Source organism: Dreissena polymorpha, chromosome 2, assembly GCF_020536995.1.
Source record: "Dreissena polymorpha isolate Duluth1 chromosome 2, UMN_Dpol_1.0, whole genome shotgun sequence".
NCBI lineage: Eukaryota > Metazoa > Mollusca > Bivalvia > Myida > Dreissenidae > Dreissena > Dreissena polymorpha.
This window is the reverse complement of record NC_068356.1, coordinates 24391692-24416863: the sequence shown is the minus strand read 5'-3', so window position 1 is coordinate 24416863 and position 25172 is coordinate 24391692. Positions and strand designations below refer to the sequence as shown.

Sequence of the window (25172 nt, the reverse complement as noted above, 5' to 3'; positions counted from 1 at the left end):
TGCCCTGAAGACTGTTTATGGCTGCCACTCCTTGGTAGCACATGACATTTTCAAGTCATTAAAATCTGTTCCATCATACCACATTAAAAAAAAAGATATTTGTTAAACTTTTCAAAGCTGTCACTTGTGCCACAGTTGTTTCTCAACCTTAACAAATGATGCAGTACTTGAGAAGTACTTAACGTTGGCCTCGGCTACCTTCTTTTCAGCTGCCTGTGGGTTGACAATCTCAAGACCCTGCAAGAACAAACAAGATTGTAACAAGAGGCAACACTTACTGAGATGGATATAAGAGTATAACAGACATTGTCTTGAGTATTAGTTCATTATGAATGTGGTGACAGGTAAAACTATACTGGAAAGTCAATCATGTCAGTGACAGGTAAAAAAATACTAGAAATTTAAACATGTGCTACAATTAAAAAAGACAGCAGTTTATTATACAAGGACCAACATTGAACATCAGATAAGATATTGAGAAACAGTGTCTGTGTTCCAGATGTATGCTCCTGTGCGACTTTATAAAGGCAGCGACACAGATATACTAATTAAGAACATGATCCATTATTGTCAACAGACATACAAACTAAAGTATGACCTTCAACAATTTCACCAGTACTGAGATATATAAAGATATACTTATGTTAATTATTTGAGCTAAAACACACATTTTCACTGCAATACTGCATTTTACATACTATATACCAAGAGGGCCAAAAACTATTGTGAGAAGATTGATTTAAGAAAAAAAAAGTATTGTAAGAAACATAAATATTTAAATTCTAGGCCCATTTATGTAACAAACTTTGAAGAAGAACTCGTGCTCAGGTGAGCTAAAATACCAAACTACTAGACAACAAAGGCACGGACCTGGAGAGGTGTGAAGGCGACACTGGAGGCTGTTCCAGAAACCTGCTTCTTGACCGTTGTGCTGCCACCCCATGTCTGCTTCTCCTTCTGGATCTTTTGCTGGAAACAACAAACACAATCTGATGTATAAGGTTTGATCCCCTTACTTATGAAATCCAATGTCCAAAATTCCATGTTTTGGAAATCAGTATGCCTCCTGTAATAGCGGTAAAAAAAGATAATAGAGACTGCACTTTCCAGAAGCTATGATGGGTTTGTTAAGTGTTTTATATAAAGAGCATTGCACATTGCACTTCAATTTAATATCTCATTCACATGATAAGTATTATAGTTATGGTGAGTTCTTACTTGTGTTCATGGTATTGAGGAAGAGATGTCTTCACTTAATTGATGCTATATATGAACTGCTATGATATAATGAGGTTAAGATTAATTGATATGCCAAATATCATTTATAAAGTAAAACATTATATTTTATTCTTAATGAACATTTCTTCTTTTTACTACAAATATCAGGAAAAACAAGAAATGTGTTTGTCAGAAACACTATGTCCCCTTCTGCGCCGCTTTTTTTTTTGACCTTTGACCTTTAAGGATGACCTTGACCTTCCACCACTCAAAATGTGCAGCTCTATGAGATACACATGCATGCCAAATATGAAGTTGCTATCTTCAATATTGCAAAAATTATGGCAAATGTTAAAGTTTGACCAAACAGACCAATGTACAGACCAACAGACAGGGCAAAAACAATATGTCCCCCACTATAGTGGTGGGGGACATAAAAAGAATTTATGAAGCACTTGAAAATACTTGAGTACATGTATATGCTTTGAGATTAAAAACTGTAAGCTAAAGCTTGCCAAACAGCTTCAATAGTGTATGAATGTTTTTAAAAGCTATGTAGGTTAAACAGTAATTCCCAGCTTTCTGAAAATCTAAACACATTGTCTATACAAGAGCTGTCAGAGGACAGCGCGCTCGACTATTCGAGTGCTTGACAGTATAACTTAAGCCATCATGGGGAAATTGTTCATTTTCAATAAGGTCAAGGAAATATAGTCATATTCTAAGTGGAAGAGGACCATAATTGAAACATATTGATCGCTTATGTTTTAAAGGAGTTGTACTTTATAGACGATTCTGAGTTCAGGTATATTTTCCACAATCTCTTGAACATTTATAAAGACATAAAACAAACTAATAAGATTTTATTTCAAGTTTGATAGCAATAGCTTGGGTGGATGGTTGGACGATCCTTCAAAAATAAAGTAAACAAGCATATTTGTTGAATTGATATCCCACGCCATATAAATTTTGTTTATGGATGGATGTAGACCTTTGACCTCAATGTGTGACCTTGACCTTAGCCCCTAGGATTATGGATGTTGAATGTGAAGCACCCCCAGATGATTGAGAACAACTATGGCAAGTTTCATGGCTCTGGCTCATGTGTTAATGGAGATAAAGCTGTAAGCTTATATTAGAAAGCATTTTTTCAAGATACAAAGGGCAATAACTCCGTTATTAACAGAGGTGTACAATGCCGTTTGGCATGCATCATCCTGTTAGCCATATATATACTCATACCAAGTTTCAATGAAATCCGCAAAACCCTTCCAAGATATGGCTCCTGACAGATGGAAAGACGGAAGGACTGAAAGACGGACGGACGGACAACTCCAAAACAATATCCCTTCGCCTATGGCGGTGGATGATAAATATTTGTGGATTTTTTTTACCATGTTTCAAAGAAAAAACAAATCTTTTTGAGTGGGGGTGGGGTGGGGGTGGAGTATAATGTGGGGGTGTGGTTATTTATTAGGTCATCTATCAAAAATAAAACAAAGGAAAAACAAGAGCTGTCACCATAGGATGACATATGCCCCCTATAAACGCTAGAAGTTATAGCATTTTTCGAAACCTAAACGCAGATTTCGAAACTTAACGCAGACCCTAAGTTCAAGGTCAAGGTCATAGGGGTCAAAATTTTTTTGCGTTTGGAAAGGCCTTGTCCATATAAACAAGCATACCAAATATGAAGGTTATATCTCAAGGGACATAGAAGTTATGAGCTTTTTTCGAAACCTAAACACAGATTTTGAAACCTAAACGCAGTCTCTAAGTTCATGGTCAAGGCCACAGGGGTCAAAATTTTTGTGCGTATGGAAAGGCCTTGTCCATATACACATGCATACCAAATATGAAGGCTTTATCTCAAGGGACATAGAAGTCATGAGCATTTTTCGAAACCTAAACCCAGATTTCGAAACTTAAACGCGGACTCAAACTTCAAGGTTAAGGTCACAGGGGTAAAAAAATGTGTGTGTATGGTAAAGCCTTGTCCATATACACATGCATACCAAATATGAAGGTTATATCTTAAGGGACATAGAAGTTATGAGCATTTTTCGAAACCTAAACGCAGATTTCGAAACCTTAACGCGGAACCAATGTTTAAGGTCAAGGTCACAGGGGTAAACAATTTTGTATGCATGGAAAGGCCTTGTCCATATACACATGCATACCAAATATGAAGGTTATATCTCAAGGGACATAAAAGTTATGTGCATGTTTTGCAACCTAAACGCAAAGAGTGACGGAAAGACGGACAGACAAACAGGCACACAGACGGACAGTCCGATCACTTAACCATCAAGAGTCATAACAAAATAATTCTTACAAAATGCTTGATACAGTTGTCTGCTCTTGATTATAGGTTGGGGTCATGTTGGTTAAGAAGTATGCTAAATATAAAAGCAATATGTCAAGGGACATAGGAAATATTTGAGGTGGTACGCAAACTTTAACATTCCAACGCTCACGGGAACGCCGACGCCGAGGTGAGTAGGATAGCTCCACTATATAATTCATATACATGTATAATAGTCGTGCTAAAAATGTTGTAAAGTGAACTGCAGTATGAAACACTTAGAACCTACTTGTAGAGATTTGGAGATTCTGGCTTTTGTCTTTGAGTCTACTACGGGTCCTCTTATTCGTCCAGTCTTAGACTTGCCGATAGCTCCTAGAGAGAAGCCCAGGTCCCCTTGGTAAGCGTCCTCCTCAATCTGTAACATGGCATGACCAACAGTGTAATGCGTATGTAATGGACACATGACTGTAAGAAAAATAATTAAAATATTTTCTCAACTATGATAGGATTAATACAATTTACATGACAAATATTGTAAGTTGTTGTCACAAGTTACAAATATTTTATCCAAGCTCAATTAAAAACATAAATAAAGCATTTAAAATGTATTTCTTTGTTTTTCCATTGAATTTATACATACATGAAATGTATAACAAAATCATCATTAATTATATCTTGAAGAATTGAACCGCAAATATCTAACTTTTCAAAAGCATACATACTTCACCGAAGTTCATTCTGTTGGCAGCTTTCCTCATTTCTGAAAGACCCAATCTTTCCTTCATTTTTCGTGCTCTGCAAAGCAAATGTCATCATTCATTTCATTTAAAAGCATTAATGCAGTCTGTTCAAAATTAACTTTCTGACTATTTTTTGAAAACAACAGGACCATGGTCCCAAAGGAGCTCACCTGAGACAAAAAGGAACTAGACTATTCGGAGAAAGTGCAAGCTGATTCATCAAGATTGGAACTAAAAATTTTCTACCTCAGTCGAGCTTTCGTTAGAAAAAATACTATGACCAAGTTTTATACAGAATGGACCATACATTTTACTTCTAGAGTGTAAAAAAATTATTATTATAGCCATATTAGGAAAAATGCCCCGCCCTCGGGTGGCCATGTTTTTCAACGGACTGGAATTATTTTAAAACTCAGCCTAGATATAAACAGAACAAATGTTTCATGAAGATTGAAATAAAAATGTGTCTTCTATAGTGTTAACAAGGTTTTATTATAGCCATTTAAGATTAAAAACCATCCATCCCGGGCAGACATGTTTTTCAAGCCACCAGAATCATTTTGAAAATCATCCAAGAAATCAAACAATAAATGTCCTGACTATGTTGCATGAAGATTTGACAATTTACTATAGCCATATAAGGAAAACTAACCCCCTCCCCCTGGTAGCCATGTTTTCAAAAACTTGAACCATTTTTCAAAATCATATGAACCATCACCAGGAAACATGTTCTGACCAAGTTTAATGAAGATTGGACAAAAAATGTGGCTTCTAGAGTGTCATTATGATATGATATGATAATATGCGCAAGCAGGTCCATGATTTGAAAATAAAAACATTGCGTTCTTGTCTATTCTATTCACTCTAGAGGCCTCATTAAGATTGGACAATAAATGTTACTTCTAGAGTGTTAACAAAGTTTTACTATAGCCATATAAGGAAAACTTCTCCGCCCTCTGGTGACCATGCTTATTAACCAACCAGAACCATTTTGGAACTTGTCCACGATATCATTGGGACATATGTTCTGACCAAGTTTCATGCAGATCGGAAAATAAAAATGTGGTATCTAGAGTGTTTACAAGGTTAATATTGACAACGCACAACGGATAACGGACAAATAGCAATCACAAAAGCTCACCATGAGAATGTTGTGCTCAGGTGAGCTTACAACCTCCAGAAAGACAGCAACAAATAACAGGAAATAACAGGAAATATAATCATTTACAACACAATTACATTTATATTTAAACAAGCAAATTCATTGATTTGATATCCCCCGCTTTCATTATGTTGTCTTTATATAAGCATTATCAAATCCATTAGTCCATTAATCTCATAAGCAAGTTCATGTCACAAAGGACCACAGCTACCTGCGACCACCGCGCTTCTTTCGTGCCTGATCAATTGGTGCAGGCAAGGCCTTGGCCTTTTTCACTGGAGGGGGCTCTTGAAGCTTGTCCAGTTTTCCCTCAATATCAGTTCGCAGTGCATCCCCTGTACTCCCGTCCATCGACTCGTGAAAGCTGTCAACCCTCGCTGCCAGCGCACACTTAGCTGAAACCAGACGTGCTGCTTTCTTGCGAAGGTCCTGAAACATATGAAGGATAAGGTCTAGTTCACATGATGGCTAAGGTATTGTTCACACCATATATAAGGTACTGTTCACATCATAGATAAGGTACTGTTCACATCATGGACAAAGTCTTGTTTGAATTATGGATAAGATCACGGATCCGGTCTTTTCCACACCATGGATAAGGTCTTGTTTCTCTAGCCAAATTTACTGTTTAAAATGTGTTCCATTTGTTTTAAGGGTTTTCCTATTGTGTTTCATGAAGCATTTTATTGATACCAAATGGAATTCTGCGTTCTTTACCCAAATGAGTAACAAATCTTTTGACTTACCTCACAAATGATAAAATTAAGACTGAATTTAATAGTTTCCAATTTGACTCAAATGAGGTGATTTCTGTACAAGATCACTTTTTTACAGTGCCCAGTTTGACTCACTGGGGTTGACTTCTGTAACAGATGACACTCATATAACAGTGCCCAGTTTGACTCACCGGGGTTGACATCTGTACCAGATCAAACTCATATAACAGTACCCAGTTAGACTCACTGGGGGTAACTTCTGTACCAGATCACACTCAAACGTGCCCAGTTTGACTCACCGAGGTTGACCTCTGTACCAGGTCACACTCATACAGTGCCCAGTTAAACTCACTGGGGTGACTTCTGTAACAGATCACACTCATACAGTGCCCAGTTTGACTCACCGGGGTCACTTCTGTACCAGATAACACTCATGCAGGCCTGTATATAACAGTGCCCAGTTTGACTCACCTGGGGTGACTTCTGTACTAGATCACACTTATACAGGTCTGTATATAACAGTGCCCAGTTTGACTCACCGGAGGTGACTTCTGTACCAGATCACACTCATACAGTGCCCAGGTTGACTCACAAAGGGGTGACTTCTGTACCAGATCACGCTCATACAGTGCCCAGTTTGACTCACCAGGGTGACTTCTGTACCACATCACACTCATACAGTGCCCAGTTTAACTCACCCGGGTTGACTTCTGTACCAGATCACACTCATACGGGGCCCAATTTGACTCACCAGGGGTGACTTCTGTACCAGATCACACTCATGCAGGCCTGTACATAACAGTGCCCAGTTTGACTCACCAGGGGTTACTTCTGTACCTAATCACACTCATACAGTGCCCAGTTTGATTCACCAAGGGTGACTTCTGTACCAGATCACACTCATAAAGTGCCCAGTTTGACTCACCGGGGGTGATTTCTGTACCAGATCACACTCATACAGTGCCCAGTTTAACTCACCTGGGTAGACTTCTGTACCAGATCACACTCATACAGTGCCCAGTTTGACTCACCAGGGGTGACTTCTGTACCAGATCACACTCATGCAAGCCTGTATATAACAGTGCCCAGTTTGACTCACCAGGGGTTACTTCTGTACTTAATCACACTCATACAGTGCCCAGTTCAACTCACCAAGGGTGACTTCTGTACCAGATCACACTCATGCAGGCCTGTATATAACAGTGCCTAGTTTGACTCACCAGGGGTTACTTCTGTACCTAATCACACTCATACAGTGCCCAGTTTGACTCACCAAGGGTAATTTCTGCACCAGATCACACTCATACAGTGCCCAGTTTAACTCACTCAGGTAGACTTCTGTACCAGATCACACTCATACGGGGCCCAATTTGACTCACCAGGGGTGACTTCTGTACCAGATCACACTCATGCAGGCCTGTACATAACAGTGCCCAGTTTGACTCACCAGGGGTTACTTCTGTACCTAATCACACTCATACAGTGCCCAGTTTGATTCACCAAGGGTGACTTCTGTACCAGATCACACTTATAAAGTGCCCAGTTTGACTCACCGGGGGTGATTTCTGTACCAGATCACACTCATACAGTGCCCAGTTTAACTCACCTGGGTAGACTTCTGTACCAGATCACACTCATACAGTGCCCAGTTTGACTCACCAGGGGTGACTTCTGTACCAGATCACACTCATGCAAGCCTGTATATAACAGTGCCCAGTTTGACTCACCAGGGGTTACTTCTGTACTTAATCACACTCATACAGTGCCCAGTTCAACTCACCAAGGGTGACTTCTGTACCAGATCACACTCATGCAGGCCTGTATATAACAGTGCCTAGTTTGACTCACCAGGGGTTACTTCTGTACCTAATCACACTCATACAGTGCCCAGTTTGACTCACCAAGGGTGATTTCTGCACCAGATCACACTCATACAGTGCCCAGTTTAACTCACTCGGGTAGACTTCTGTACCAGATCACACTCATACAGTGCCCAGTTTGACTCACCAGGGGTGACTTCTGTACCAGATCACACTCACGCAAGCCTGTATATATCAGTGCCCAGTTTGACTCACCAGGGGTTACTTCTGTACTTAATCACACTCATACAGTGCCCAGTTTGACTCACCAAGGGTGACTTCTATACCAGATCACACTCATACAATGCCAAGTTTGACTCACAGGGGGTGATTTCTGTACCAGATCACACTCATACAGTGCCAAGTTAAACTCACCAGGGTGACTTATGTACCACATCACACTCATACAGTGCCCAGTTTGACTCACCGGGGTCACTTCTGTGCCAGATCCCACACATACACTGCCCAGTTTGACTCACCGGGGTGACTTCTGTACCAGGTCACACTCATTCAGTGCCCAGTTTGACTCACCAGGGTTACTTCTGTACCACATCACACTCATACAGTGCCCAGTTTAACTCACCAGGATTACTTCTGTACCACATCACACTCATACAGTGCCCTGTTTGACTAACCAGGGTGACTTCTGTACCACATCACACTCATACAAAGCCCAATTTGACTCACCAGGGTGACTTCAGTACCACATCACACTCATACAGTGCCCAATTTGACTCACCAAGGGTGACTTTTGTACCAGATCACACACATACAGTGCCCAGTTTGACTCACCAGGGGTGACTTCTGTACCAGGTCACACTCATTCAGTGCCCAGTTTGACTCACCGGGGGTGACTTCTGTACCAGGTCACACTCACACAGGTGCCCGGTTTGACTCACAGGGGATGACCTTTTTACCAGATCACAATCATTCAGTTCCCAGTTTGACTCACTGGGGGAGACTTCTGTACCAGGTCACACTCATACAGTGCACAGTTTGACTCACAGGAGGCGACTTCTATACCAGATCAAACTCAAACAGTGCCCAGTTTGACTCACCAGGGATGACTTCTTTACCAGATCACACTCAAACAGGTGCCCAGTTTGACTCACCGGGGGAGACTGCTGAACCAGATCTCACTCATATAGTTCCCAGTTTGACTCACCAGGGTGACTTCTGAATCAGATCTCACTCATACAGTGCCCAGTGTGACTCACCGGGGGAGACTTCTGAACCAGGTCACACGCATACAGTGCCCAGTTTGACTCACCGGGGGAGACTTCTGAACCAGGTCACACTCATACAGGTGCCCGAAGTGGGACTGCATGGTTGAGGAGGAGAAGCCAGCCAGGATCTTCCTTTGGGAACCCAGCAGCATTATGTTACACGCAGGCATCTTGGCCAGATTTGTCAGCCCACCCGCTATACCTATAAAGTTATAACTGGTACATGTATTGCTTTAAACTCAGGCATTTTGGACAGGTTTCTCAGACCACACTCTATACCTAAAGGGAGGGGAGAATTATTGTAAGTACATGTACTTGTATTATTTTCTGCAAAGGCACCTTGGACAGATTGGTCAGTCTACACACTCCAGGTTGACGCTAAGGAAAACAAGAGGACCAAGATGGCCCTAGTTCGCTCACCTTTTTTCACAAGGCCTTGATCATTGTTTACCGGTTGTTGAAAATTCAGTACTCTAGAGCATATTAGATTGGTTCTCTTCTGTTTACTTTTGCAGTGTTAGCATGTGATTAATTCTGATTGAGTAGTGTCCATTTGCATGGGTTTTTTGCCATGCAAACATTTGCAACTACTGTAAAAATATATAAATTCGTCTGTATGAAATTTCGTGGTTTAATAAAAAAAACTTATTCGTTGACATGTAATTTCGTGGATTTAACATTTGTGGGGAAAACTGACCGTCATAATAATTAAATTTTTATTAAAAAAACAAGAGTAGGAACGAAGCATAATCTTCTAATCTGTGTTGACAGCTTGACTTGAGGTTAATGTGCACTGAAGCATGAAAGCGTTGCCGATAATTGTCGATAAGAGCGATAAGAGAGACAAAGCGGCACACTTGTGGGTCCCAGCTCGCTAATTGCCATCAATGTTGTTTTGACAATATTTGCAATTCTCAGCGATCCCCAAGTAGTAAATATTGAGTAATTAGGTCCCCAAAATACACGTGTGAAAACCTTTATGTCTCTTTTAACTTTAATTTGCACCAATTGACATATGTGATAAATCTGCAAACTGTAAATTTGACAACGTCACGTAAAAGAGAACAATCGTTGATGTACGGTTTAAATACAGTGCCTGATTTAAAAAGTATTATTACCCAAACACTTATCAAGAAAACAACATATAGTATTTACTAGCATAGCTCAATCAAATCTCTTTCAGAATGGTTGGAAACGGGAACAGTTCAGACACGTCCTACTACTATAGCACGATTGCCAGACATGACATTTGGGAATGACCGATTTCAGATTAAAAATGTATAAATAATCGTTGGTACTTGAATTCAGCAGACCAACGAAATCCACGAAAATTCGTACCACACAAATTTAATGGTTTTACAGTAATGCTAATTCTACATGTGTTTACAAGGTTTTTGTAAGATTTGGACCTAGAAATGTGGCCTGTAAAGTGTTTACATGGTTTTTGTCTATAGTCAAATAAGGAAAACTGCCCCGCCCACTGGCAGCCATGTTTTTCAACCGACCGGAACTACTTTTGAACTCAAATTTACATGAAGATTGGGCATGAAATGTGACTTCTACAGTGTTTATAAGGTTTTTCTTTTTTTAACCTAGTGACCTAGCTTTTGACCCAGTTTGGAACTCAATCGAGGTATCATTGGGACAAATCTTTCGACCAAGTTTCATGAAGATCAGACAAGAAATGTGGCCTCTAGAGTGTTTACAAGGTTTCTCCATAGCCAAATAAGGAAAACTGCCCTGCCCACTGCCGGCCATGTTTTTCAACGGACCTTAACCACTTTTAAACTCAACCAACATATCATTAAAACAAACATTTTGTTACAGTTACATGAAGATTGGGCATAAAATGTGACTTCTAGAGTGCTTACAAGGTTTTACTTTTTTTTGACCTAGTGACCAACTTTTTGACCCAGCATGGCCCAGTTTCGAACTCGATCGATGTATCATTAAGAGAAATCCCAAGTTTCGAGAAGATCTGACAAGAAATGTGGCCACTAGAATGTTTACAAGGTTTCTCTAAAGCCAAATAAGGAAAACTGCCCCGCCCACTGCCGGCCATGTTTTTCAACGGACCTGAACCACTTTTAAATTCAACCAACATATCATAAAGACAAACATTTTGAAAAGTTACATGAAGATATGGCATGAAATGTGACTTCTAGAGTGTTTACAAGGTTTCTTTTTTTTTTGACCTAGTGACCTAGTTTTTGACCCAGTTTCGAACTCGATCGAGGTATCATTGGGACAAATCTTCTGTCCAAGTTTCATGAAGATCGGACAAGAAATGTTGCCTCTAGAGTGTTTACAAGATATCTCTATAGCCAAATAAGGAAAATTGCCTTGCCCACTGGCCGCCAAGTTTTTCAACGGACCAGAACGACTTTTGAACTCATCCAACATATCATTAATACAAACATTTTGACAAATTGACATGAAGATTCGGCATGAAATGTGACTTCTACAGTGTTTACAAGGTGTTTTTTTTTACCTAGTGACCTAGTTTTTAACCCAGCATGACCCAGTTTGGAACTTGATCGAGGTATCATTGGGACAAATCTTCTGACCAAGTTTCATGAAGATCGGACAAAAAAAATGTGGCCTCTAGAGTGTTTACAAACCAATTGTGGACGACGGACGGACAGACAGATGACGGACAAAGACTGATGACAAAAGCTCACCTGAGTAATCAGGTGAGCTAAAAACACACATGTAAAAGCCAGTTCCATAAGAAAATAAACAAGACTTATATAATAAATTTCAATGAAGAGAATGTCAATTATATACAAACATTCTAAGTCTGGTCGCATTGACGTATGCAAGGTTTTCATAGAATTTATTGAAAATGCTTGTGTAAATTAATATCTAGCCCTAGCTATATACACAATGTATTCCACATGGAGAGGCCATTCTTTTATTCTCCATCTTCTGTATTATTTATAGACAGTGTGAATGCATTCCATATGGGAGGAATGAATATGGTATCATTCATTTTTTATGTGAATTTCGTATTCATGATGCTAGAGTTATTATCAAACATAAAAACTGAGGCCTTATCGCAGTCACATAATTATATATATGGGTGTGTTTTCTTATTATTGAACTCAATGACAAATAAAAATACCCACGAGAAATTCCAAAAGCTGAGCACATGCTTAAGGTACCAAGGGCTCTTTCAAATTTAAATTCATGTGAATGATTATATCAGCCTTGTTATGGGAAAAAGGGGCTTAATGCATGTGTGTCTGTCTTCACAGGCTAATCAGGGATGACACTTTCTGAATAAACTGGATTTCTGCTGAGACATCCTTTATACGAACAAGAGGGCCAAGATGGCCCTAGTTCGCTCACCTGAGAGGAGTTGGTTCATGTAATCTTTACCAAATGTCAAACTTGACCTAGATATTGTCCAGACAAGCATCCTGGTCAAGTTTCATCATTATTGAACCAAAACTCTGGCGTATGGAGTGTTTTTGTTTTTGTAAGAGTTTTGAGTTGACCCCCCTATCCAAACACGAAACTTTGCTTACAAAAATTAATATTTTGATCAAGATTCATAAAATCTGAAACAAAATTGTGACCTCTAGAGTGTGTACAAGGATTTTGTATAATATAATGAAAATTTGCACAATCTAAGAGCAATAATTATGGCATTAATTATGTGATTTTGCTCATTATCAAACTTGACTGAGATCTTTCAGCAACTTTCATTAAGAATGCTTGAGAAGTGTGAATGCTAGAGTGTTTACAAATCAAATGTGGAAGAACGGACGTCGGACAAAGACCGATTCTAAAACCTCACCTGAGCAATCAGAAGAGCTAAAAAGGGTGTTTCACGGATCTGAGCCATTTTCCAACTTGTCCAAGAAATCAATAAAACCAATGTATTGACTAAGTTTCACGATGATTAGGCAAAAAATTAGACTTCTATAGTGTTTGATCACAAGGTTTCTCTCTAGTCACATACGGAAAACTGCCCCCCCCCTGGCGGCCATGTTTTTTAACCGATCAGAACCATTTGCAAACTCATCTGAGATATATATAAAACCAATCATTTCACCAAGTTTCATGATGATTGGGCAAAAAATGTGACTTCTAGAGTGTTCACAAGCTTTTTTTACTATATAAATATAAGAAAATTGCCCCCCCCCCCACATGGCAGCCATGTTATTCAACTGACCGGAACCATTTTTTAACTCAACTCTCGTATCAAGGAAACAAATGTTCTGACCAAATTTCATGAAAATTGGGCCAAACATGTGACTTCTAGAGTGTTCACATATTTTCACAATATACTGTACATATAGAGAAAAATGCCCCGCCCACTGGCGGCCATGTTTTTCACAGATCTGGACTATTTTCGAACTCATCCGAAATATCAATAAAACCAATGTTTTGTCCAACTTTCATGACGATTGGGCAAAAATTGTGACTTCTAGTGTGTTTACAAGATTTTTCTTTTTTTTACTTAGTGACCTAGTTTTTGATCCAGCATGACCCAGTTTTCAACTCCAGGGAGAGATCATTGGGACAAATGTTCTGACCAAATTTCATGAAGATCGGACAAAAAATGTGGCCTGTAGAGTGTTTACAAGAGGGCCTGAAAGGCCCAAGGTATCCCCCGCAACATATGCTTTGTTTGAGGATGGGTGCAAATTGGACGGATGAACATAATGATAGATGGACGGACGGAGGACAATAACACAAAACTAAGACAAAGGAAGGTTCTTAAGCCTTCACAATTTGCGGGAATATATTCATTCCAAGTTTCAAAGATAAACAAACGTTTTCAACTAATACCACAATCGTGTAAGACTAATTGTATAGTCTGTATCAGTGTTAACAAAAATAAGAGACAGTTCCCATTATTACAGACTTATTAAAGAATTGGAATTCATAAAGAAGTTTCAAACGCAATCACCAAATGGACTAAATACAAAAAATCAACTTGATGTCCTGCTACGGGAAACTATCTTGTAAAAAATATATGTGAAAAACATTTTATATTAATCATCAACAAAAATGAATGTAAAAATAATAGTACTTTATGCAATTTATCTTGTCCATAATGTGTATATGATATATAGAATAGCAAGTATATATGATTATTTAATCAAATATCATTAGAATATTATACATGTATATGGATTGAAATAATTAGAGTCATTAAATAAGTTTACCCTATTTAATTTATGATAATAAGTTTAGGTAGATTATAATTACAAATGATGATGATTGTTTTATTGTAAAATATCAATTTATTAAATATATAAAGCACACATTTAACATAAGATTAAGATACAATATGTAAGTGTTTAACGTCATTTCATTTTTGGCGAATTTTTACATTTTTTGGCGCCATTTTATATAACGCCATTTATGACGTCATCATGTACAACATCATTTGACGTTTAAAAACATTTTTCTTTGTTATTTAAATTGTGCAGTCAAAAGACTAGAAAATGTAGTTAACATTTTATTTCCAATGTTTTGATAAAGGCATTATGCCGAAACGTCAATTAAAGGAGTATAATCAGAGAGTTATAATTCTTAATTTTTACACCGATTCACTTCAAATTGATACTGAAATTCTCTTATGACAATACGGTCAATCTCAACTATGCATGACAATACGGTCAATCTCAACTATGCATGGCCCCATTACCAACCCTGAGGCGCCCCTGGGTCAAACATGCAGCGTGGGGATAGGCGTCGGCCTCTGCCGCGTCATTTCTAGTTTTTATTTATTTCCTGTATGAGCAGTAATGGTATACAATGTTAGAGCTATCCCAAAGATTGTTTTCAGACGCCCGGTTTGTTGATTTGGTGGGTCTTGGGAAGGGAAACTCCTATCCGCTTTCGCCCCCAATCTACCCAATAAGCATCTTTGTAACCTATTGGACAGTGAACATCACAATTTGGCGACTGGAAAGGAACCCGAGAATTTTAAGTGGTGGATCTTACATGACTGTGTAAAGCCACTTTATTAATCGAAACGCACGTCATGGTATCTCATATCAGTGGATTATCACTTACCCCATGTGGCGTTTATGGCGATTACCCATGGAAGTAGGTACCAAGTACTCTTTTTAAAAAGGGAATAATGATACACTTATAGAGAAACACTCATAGAGAAACCTAGAAAAAAAAATACAATCGCCATTTTCGTTTACACATTTAATTTTAATGAACAGCTGAATGAGTCAATTGTCGCAGGCGATTTTGGTGATCCGAAACACTAACATAGACACTATACCTTCAGGGTCAGATGGATTATTGTGATTATTGGTCTAACCTTACACACAAGCACCTTACACAGTTTGGTCAGTCTGAAAGCTAGACATGGTGGTGGATGTTCTAATGAACCATGCATGCACCTATTAAAACACTCTAGAGCAAGAACAATTAATTTGTTCAGTTTGTAAAAAGAGGGTAACTTTTAAAGATCAGCTGCTATCTTTAGCATTAAAATAAATGAGCACAAATAAACATCAATTTTGTGATTGGAAAAATTTGAATTATCAAACCTGATGAAAAAAATAGCATTACTGGGACATCAATTTACTGGACAAAGTAAATAAATATTTGTTAGGCATGTAGTTGTGTTATTTCATTTACATTCAATTGATTGACAATCAGAGGGGGGGGGTGCACTTAACAAAGAAGTCATAGCCATCTACAAACGTCTAAGCTCAAATCAGATAAAAAGCCAATAAACTGGAATTTGTGTCTTTAGTAAATGGCAGAGTTAGGCCTTGACATACCCATGACCTTTGCTGCGATGGAGGCACCCAGAATAATGGACAGATTTGGGGCTATGTAGGTCATCCTGGATTCTACATACTCATGGATTCTTCTCTTGTAGTCACTCAGTTCCAAGGCCTAAAATATCATAACTAGTAACGTAATATTGGAATTGTTTTACTACACATGTATACATGTACATGAAACACAAACTGTCCAAAGACCATTTCTCTGCTTTGCTGTAAGTCACCCAATATACCTGTAATGACCACAAAAACATATTTGAAGTTGAATATCTTAAGTAGTGTAAAGAATGGCTATTAACAAATCAAAACAAGAAATGTGACTATGTCAAGAAATTAGATTTTCAACTCAAGTAATTGAGTGGAAACTATTAATCTATTTTGCATAACAATTACTTTGGATCAACTGACATTCAATTGAATCACGTTCCACATAGCAAGTGCATTATTTTTGTCTTAATTAAGGAATTGCTTCAAAATTGCTAACTGTTAAATTCAGAGTAGATTCTTTTTTACCATATTACAAGCTTCTTCCACTATTTTGAATTCTTCATCAGTCAGAAGTGTTCTGAAAACATAACAAGTTAAAGTCAATACCTATAAGTAAACAAATTAATGAAGTACCGTAATTGCTCAAGTTTTCAGACACTTAAAAATAATTACTTTTTGTCCAAAAATTTAGATACAAAAAATATCTTAAACAAGAGATGTGTTCGTAGGAAACACAATGCCCCCTATTGCGCCGCTTTGAAAAAAAATAAATTGACCTTTGACCTTGAAGGATGACCTTGACCTTGAACTTCCACCATTCAAAATGTGCAGCTTCATGAGAACGCCGCTTTGAAATTATTTATTTATTTTGACCTTTGACCTTGAAAGATGACCTTGACCTTCCACCACTCAAAATGTGCAGCTTCATGAGATACACATGCATGCCAAATATCAAGTTTCTATCTTCAATAATGCAAAAGTTATGGCCAACGTTAAAGTTTTTTCCGGACGGACGGACAGACTGACATACACACTGACATACTGACTGACGGACAGTTCAACTGCTATATGCCACCCTACCGGAGGCATAAAAATACAGGTGTCTGACAATTTAGAGACAAACTAAAAAGATTGAATTGACGATTGGATGCATGTTTGCAATATGTAAAATGTCCATTGTATTAACAACTAATATCACTTGCTTGTTAAATACCATGCCATATAGTATAATATAGATTACTTTTACATATATTTGCACTTCATTAAAAATAATTTCCCATGCTCTTTTGTTAAGAAAGTTACTTCAATGCTCCTTTTTGACCAATAAGTTCCTTTGATTACTTTTTTATTTACCGATACAATAGTATGAACCAGTAATTAATGCAATTCAATGAAATCTGCAAACTAAGAATTCTTTGTTTTTTAGTCAGTCTTAGTCGAACACCTTTAATTGTTTGTATAGTAATAGATTCGTTTCTGTAGTGTTCATTATTTTTCACAGTTATCTCTCTGGGGTGAAACCATAGTTTTGTATCCATATACATTGTTATTTACCCAATAATGCAATTGATATGGATGATTGCCCTAAGGCATTCTACTGCTTGGCTTTATAACCCAAAAACCTGCCATAAAAGCGCATGATGGAAGTGACACCAAATAAGCGAAAACAGGGAAGAAACCTGGTAATATAGCACTGTAAACTGTACTGTCTGAAAATTTAGAGTCATAAATTATTGACGAAAAAAACAGTATGTCTGAAAATTTTGAGTCACGAAATCTTACTATTTTGGCCAAAAAATGGGGTGTCCTGATATTAAGAGTGTCGAAAACTTAGAGTAATTACCGTTCACAGTATCTTTACTGTATACACCAAGTAAAGTTCTTATGTCATTAGTATGATTTTTATCGATGGGTCTATTTTTATTGAAACATAAAAACAAGCATATTATAAATTGATATCTGCCGCAAAATAAAGTTTTATGGATGAGAGCAAATCTCTTTATATTTGGTATAATCCAAAAAAAATGTTTAAGTGTTGTGAAAAGTTACACAACACAAACACAACAAAGGGTAAGAACTCTTATTTTAGAAAATGAAGGATTATGGTTTTAGTACATGGCACTTCTCCTCATTCATATCAATACACCCATGAAATTTCATGTTGATATTTTATATACTTTCTGGGATATAACCATGAAAATTTTTGTGCCAGACTGACAGATGGACTGACAGAATGACTGACAACGCCATTTCTATATCCCTCCGCCTTTGGCTGGGAATAATAACTTAATTTCTCTCTTGGAGCTAATTAAATGCAAATCCTGAATATCTTCCATAAAACGTCTGAAGAAAATCTTAACTTGGATTTCATTTGAAGAAAATTCCTGCTTTTGATGCCAGCATTTTGTTATTTTCATACTTGACCCCAGCAAATCATATCCCTTGCATCATTATATGCAAATTTTGCTTAGGAGAAAAACTCAATCATATATTTTTTATTCAATAAGATAATGCTTTTATTGCTTTTTACAAAAAGAAACAATTACAGAACTTACAGCGGAGGTGCAGAAGCAAAATAATCTAGACTTCAGTATTCTCACCAGGCCGCACTGAAAACCTCATTTTACCCAAGAAAATTCAAAGCATTTTCGGTTGCTTGTCTCTTGGTTTTCAATGACTTCAGTCATTAAATCTCCACTTACAACTGTGAAAAATAATTTTTTACAATTCAAAGAAGTATTATTTGATTTCTTACTAGATTCCAAGCATGAAAATAACATAAACTTTAAATGAACTATTAACATTCTTCAAATGTTTCAGATATTTACTTCAGCTTTCATTATTAAAGGAGCTTTGGGAACCTGACTACAATACTGTAACAATTTAAAATCATCAATCAATGTCACCCCTGTGTGGTGGAGGCTGTTACACTGACGACCATGATGGTGGCAGGGGTGAGGATGTCCTGTAGTGCCGCGTTGTTCTTGCTGTTCTCCAGGATGTTGTTACCCAGCTCCTGCAAGAAGGAACCAGCAGAGGGTTGATCATAGAATAGGTGGTCAAAATGTTATACAGTTTACATTCATATTTTGTAACATTGCATTGTCATATTTAGTTTGCTTGTTTTTGTTGATTTTTTTTTTATTGTATGCATTGTGTCAACATCAAATGCAAAATGAACAATGTTACTTAATATATGGTAAGTGAATAAAGATGTTTATCAACTTTGCCAAGAGGAATTATTAATTTAACATGCATCAAGTAGATAATATAATGTTTTGTGCATTTTTATAACAAACTTTTATATTAAAAACATTATTGAGATCCTATTCATTATATAATTTTAATTTAAACCTTAATTTTCCTTAAAAATAGAGCACAGTTGCTTTAACTTTAGATTTTTCTTGTATGTGTTGTTCACATTACATAGATATGTTGAAAGCCAAACAACAACAGTAGTACCTTCACAGTGCAGACATACTGGAGAGGGTCACTGATCAGGGACTCTAACTCTGGGAATCTCTTCAAATAGCTGTCTCTTGTAAACTTGTGAATCACATCTGCAATAATCATTTTTTATTTTAATACAAATATAGTAACATATTATTATTTTTGTCTTCTGATCTTCATATAATAATTAGTTATAAATACGCATTTAGTCTGCTGTTAATTAAAACATGTAAATACATGTATAAATTGTTTACTAAAATTATTGACATGACATTCATACCCCGGTACCTAAATCTCCCATAATTTATTTTACAGTATTAAAAAGTTGGTTTACATATACAAACATAAACAATATTTATATATTGACTACATGGACTTATTTTTGTGCTGAAAATTAAAGATCTGTTCATAATAAAATATTCAGGTAAATTAACAGTAAGTATAATTTAATAAATAGGCATGTAGTAGCACCATGATTTCACACATCAAATATATGCTGCATTCTTTCTCCATCAATATGTGTACAGTACTACTGAATCTCATACTTGTTGTTTATAAACCTCAAAAATGTTTTTAAAGTGTATCTGTATTTTACAATTGTTTGCAGCCTTTAATTGTTTGTCATTTAAATGTTTGCACACTAAAGAGTAAATCCCTCACAAATCCTTGAATGCACAATGAGCCACTTACTGATTTCGTTGTCAATCTCCACTGTGAGGTTGTTAGCCTGCACAATCAGCTGGTACTCTGGGTCAAACTCAACTGGACCAGCAACTAAGAATAACATAGAGTTAAGCTTTGAGTTTAAAATCACTTAAACATTTTGGCACATTTTTTAGTTGATGTAAGTACTAAGATAACAATAATTACAAATAATGGAAAACATACTGGTTTAAACCATATACCATAAAAGTACCTTGTTAAAAATTAAGGCAATTTAAACTTTTTATTAAACATTCCTTACCCCATTTCAATCCTTATCTACTGTACGTGTTCAACAAACAAGAGGGCCAGAGGCCCACTGTCGCTCACCTGAGGGAACTTAACTGCTTTCAGCAGCTAATGAGATGTTTTGGAAATCCTTTTAAAACTTGGCAAAAATATCGAATAGAGAGTTAACAAGGTTTTACTATAGCCATATAAGGAAAAACGCCCCGCCCCCTTGCAGCCAGCTTTTTCAACAGATCGGAAAATCATTTTAAATCTCCTTCAAGATACCATAAGAACAAATGTTCTGACAAAGTTTCATTAAGATTTGACAATAAATGTGACTTATAGAGTCATCAAGGTTTATCTAGTCTATAGCCATGTAAGAAAAATGCCCCGCCCTCTGATGACTATGTTTTTCAAAAGACCGAAACTATTTTTGAACATAATCCAAGATATCATAAGAACAAATGTTCTGACCAAGTTTCATGAAGATTGGAAAATTAATGTGACTTCCAGAGTGTTAAAAAGGTTTGACTATACAACAACAAGGAAATATGCCTCGCCCACTGGCGGCCATGTTTTTCAATTTACCAGAACCTTTTTTGAACTCGTCTAAGATATCATTGGGAAAAATCTTCTGCCCAAGTTTCAAGAAGATCAGACAATAAATGTGGCCTCTAGAGTGTTAACAAGGCAAATGTTGACGACACACCATGAATGAATTACAACAGAAAAAAGGTGATCACATAAACTCAACATGAGCACGTTGTGTGAAGCAATTTCATTTGTTGGTGTTTAATTGCTTTCACAGGAGGGTTTTTGTCCGCAGTTGCAGATTAACAGTTTGCTATTTTGATATATATTATTGTATGCCATTAACTAGTTAATTGTTATGATTAGCTGATTAGTGGGCCTAAATAACCGAATCATTGACATATTTGACAATACAGTATGCTTTAAATATTGTCTGCAAAAATGCAATTGAAAACGTTACAGTCAAAGATAAATTAAATAAGTAATTAAGACAAATTAGTTACATGCTAACGAATTGTTAGTTGTTAACAGAATTTTACTTTCATTTTCGCAAAGTTTTCAGAAACTTCCCAGAAAGCACGTTTTTTGCATGAATGAGCGTATGATGCGATTGAACGTTGCACTGTATCGTATTCAATCTAAATTTAAATTCACTTGTCTATAAATGGCCTCATTTTATGTTTTATGTTGTAATTGATGTTGTTATTATATTGGATTATCGGATATATATGCACATTAGAAAGGGGTATGTTTACAGTTAATGGATACACATGTTCTTTCAATTTCACACCCCTGAAAACACATTACACACAATGGATAATTTTGTCGGATTAATGAATGCAACACTAAGTGTTAAATTTCTTTTACGGGAGGATTTTTGTCCGCCTCCGTTTTTTCATGGGAGGGTTTTTGACCTCCCCCGTTTTTTTCATGGGAGGGTTTTTGTCCGCCCATGTTTATTCATGGGAGGGTTTTTGTCCTGTCCCTATGAAAATGACGGGAGGGTTTTTATCCGGGAGGGGTTTTGTCCGTATTCCGCTCTGGTGAGCTTAAACAATGAGAAGAACATACCTGCATCTTTGCGTTTCTTTTTTGAGTACTGTTCAACTTTGTTCATGACATCTTTAATCTAAAATGAACAAGACATGTGTCCATGATTTATGGCCAATTTTGACTTTTGATCTCAAAGTTTGAAATGGCCTTGACCTTTCAGGTAGGAAGAGAGGTGATACATGCAACATGCCGTCTGTTGATGGTGGTCATGTGTGGAAAGCTGTTTTAAAATTGCGTTATGAATGACAAAGTAAAAATCCAGACAAGCTGTTTGAAGGTCAAAGTTGACCTCTAAGTGTGCCCTTGACCTTGAAGAAAGAGAGATTGGAGTTTCAAGTTATTTAACAATCTATTAATATATTATATGGAAAACATATGGCTTAATTTTCAAGAAGTTTTATTTGTTACCTTGATCTTTGAGGTAGGGAGTTGGGTGTTACCTAAAACACCTTGTCTTATGGTGGTTAACATTTGTGACAAATTTTATTTAAAATTCCATAAATAGGTAGGAGAGTAATAGCTGATATAGGAATGTTCACACTGGCTAAATTTGACTTTTGACCTAAAAGTGTGATCTTGACCTTTGAAAAAGGGAAACCCGTGGCTCAAGGGTTTAATTTGTGGCAAGTCATTTGAAAACCATCAATGTAAGGAAAAGTTATGGCTGACAAATGAACTTTTGGACAGACATCTGGACACTTTTATAGACATAAAATGCAACTGCTTTTTTTTAAGTGGGAGGGGGGCATAGCAAAAAACTTAGATGTTTGCACATTTCTTCACTAAATTGTAGATTGAAAATATTAATTGCCATTTATCCATTTGCTGGAATATAAATTTTTTTTATGGGTGCGCACACTGTACACTACAGTAGATTACCTGTTCACTATCTCGCAGTTTAGCTATATTTCTAACTGAATTCTTTGATAATGAGACTGTTTCCATGGAAACATCATCCACTTCTGCAAGTTCCATGGTTTGCCCATCACCCTCAGCTTCATCTGCATTGTCACCTGCCTCCTCAAAGTCCGCAAGAAGTTCATCAGCAAGAGACATGATGCAAGGTTTTCAAGCTCTTCCACTAGAAATTTGAACAAGATGTTAAGACTGAACTGATATTCAATTTAAATATGATTATTTGTTAATAAGCAAAAAACTGTAAGTTCTGATGCGAAGGAATTAAACAAAGCGGTCATTGACATGGCCTTTCTGTTGTCAAATATGGCATTTTTGTTGTAAGGGTGTTTTGGAACTTCACACATTTTCAGGAATAAACATGTGTGTTGGGTATGCTCAGAGTAGGTAACATGTCATTTAAATTGCATTCACACAGTTCATTCAACAGACGACATTCTTTAAGTATTTGTGCCAATAAAAAGCGGCATGAAACAATAAATAAACAAACTTACATGTGTCTACAATAGTTTTCAACCATTGAAACATGTCCCTAAATATTCCAAGTCATCGTTTAACATTTAAATCATTTCTAAGTTTGTAAACATAAAAAAAATCTGAAAAGTAATGTAACGCTATTTTGTAGATTTATAGTATACTGTTCAACCGAACAAGATTTCTGGTAAAAAAAGCAAAAGAAGGTGCATGTTACATCAGACTCTGTTTTAAGCATATTAAACAAATGCAAACCATCCTACCCACTAAAATATTGTATGATTCCCTTATACAGAGGGTAGCCTAATTTCAATCACTCTGTTTACATTAAGAACGTGGCTCTTGTGATGATAGCAAATGCATGCGCTTCGAGTATTTTGTTTCACTAACCTTACTACGCTTGAAAATAAATTAAATACAGACATGGCTAGTGTGACAAAAAAAACAATTATCACATTAGTTTGATATTTAAGTTTGAATTGTTTTATAAAAGTGTTATATTTAAAGAAGGGAACTAAACTTCTTTGTGCTGTGCAACAGAGTGAATTATGACTATTGAAAATACCCTTTATGATGAACAGAACAAGCACATTGAGTGAAAATCATTTTATTCAAAACTAAACAAACTTGGTAACACTAAAGAGTAAATAACAGTTTGTATGTTTGTATAATTTGGTTGGTTATATACTTGTTTTTTTATAACCAACGTTAATTTTCTGTATCTGTTTGCATTTTCATGAGCATTAATCAATAGAAGCCTTACACCGACAAAAATACCAAACACGGTCATACACAATTAACAAATATTCGAACAATATACCATCCGTAAACTATTTAAGTTGATGGTTTCAAATGGCAATAACAAACGGCGATAAATATTTATTGAAAAAAAGTTATAAAATGAATGAAAATATTATTAAACAGTTAGTTAAATTTAACTTACACACTTATTGAAAAACAATGACAAATTTTGCTTCAAAACGTTTTTAAAACGCGTTGAGAAGCTTTGAGATGCTTACAGCATTAAAAATGACAATATTCTATTGACACTTTATAAAGGCTACATTGCACTCCGATTTAATATAGATCAGGTGTAATACAAAATTTTTACAAACTTTCGTGAGTATTGGGACACAATCCGTTCTAAACATAAATTCATGCTGCCTCAGACAAAGGGGGGCATCATAACTTCAAAATACCAAAATGATGCTTACAAAACAGCCTTAGGCTAAAAACTCCTCGATCAACGGTTACCTCACAAGCGCTACCTACACACTTGCAATCATAATTCAAATCCGTCAATGTCTGACAATCTTGGACTTTTCTCTCGATGTATAATGGCAATAAGTGAATCTTTTTCAAAGATTGTCATTTTTATGATGGTGAGTCCTGTCTTTACATCTCAAAGTTGGGGAATTCTCCAAACTTTGCAATATTTGATTTTAACAGTGAAAACGCTCACGTTTTACCATAACATCAATTCACGCAAGCTTTGAGTGTGTTTACTCTGTAGTTAATGAGGGTCTTATGAACCTTATGCTGCTTGTGTTGAACCGGATTGTGTACCGGCACTCTTATCTAGATAACTTATTAAACTTACGAAAGATGGGACGAATATTTTATTATAGCTGCAATTTCCAACTATTAAGTCGGTACAGCTAGCTAGAAAGATTGTCAATTTAACTGTGGTTTTGTGTTGTGGGGGAATACCGAATCACCCGGAGGAAACTCCACCTGTATTTTGATCATCAACCAAACTAACATGCTTCCAGGAACGGGGATTGCATCGCTTGGGCGTTCAGGTGCGAAGCGCGTGTAGATGTGAAGGG

The 25172-nt window shown here is 36.7% G+C and overlaps 1 protein-coding gene across 2 annotated transcripts; it reads right to left on the bottom strand.

Annotated features, from left to right (window-relative positions):
- Positions 1-88: 88 nt before the first annotated feature.
- LOC127866262 (U4/U6 small nuclear ribonucleoprotein Prp31-like) lies at positions 89-24407 on the bottom strand. 2 transcript variants are annotated; one of them, XM_052406697.1, is made up of 14 exons: positions 24287-24407; positions 22834-23035; positions 21973-22030; positions 20128-20211; positions 19450-19547; positions 18894-19003; positions 16513-16564; positions 15994-16111; positions 9274-9431; positions 5640-5857; positions 4249-4321; positions 3813-3941; positions 871-969; positions 89-237 (listed from the first exon to the last, which is right to left on the bottom strand). In XM_052406697.1, the coding sequence occupies exons 2-14, from the start codon at positions 23008-23010 to the stop codon at positions 121-123; spliced, it is 1491 nt and encodes a 496-aa protein (XP_052262657.1). In that variant the 5' UTR covers positions 23011-23035; positions 24287-24407; the 3' UTR covers positions 89-120. The 2 variants fall into 2 exon arrangements, with proteins under 2 accessions (XP_052262657.1, XP_052262659.1); XM_052406699.1 differs by having other exon boundaries at positions 24291-24401.
- Between the last annotated feature and the right edge of the window lie 765 nt (positions 24408-25172).

Bases quoted from the DNA above. Each gene is read 5' to 3' on its own strand.
- LOC127866262 (XM_052406697.1), bottom strand. From the start codon at position 23,010: ATGTCTCTTGCTGATGAACTTCTTGCGGACTTTGAGGAGGCAGGTGAC. The intron at 19,548-20,127 runs GTAAGTGGCTCA...TGATTATTGCAG, and splicing joins GGAGATTGACAACGAAATCA to ATGTGATTCACAAGTTTACA. The intron at 19,004-19,449 runs GTACTACTGTTG...TCCTTCTTGCAG, and splicing joins AGTATGTCTGCACTGTGAAG to GAGCTGGGTAACAACATCCT.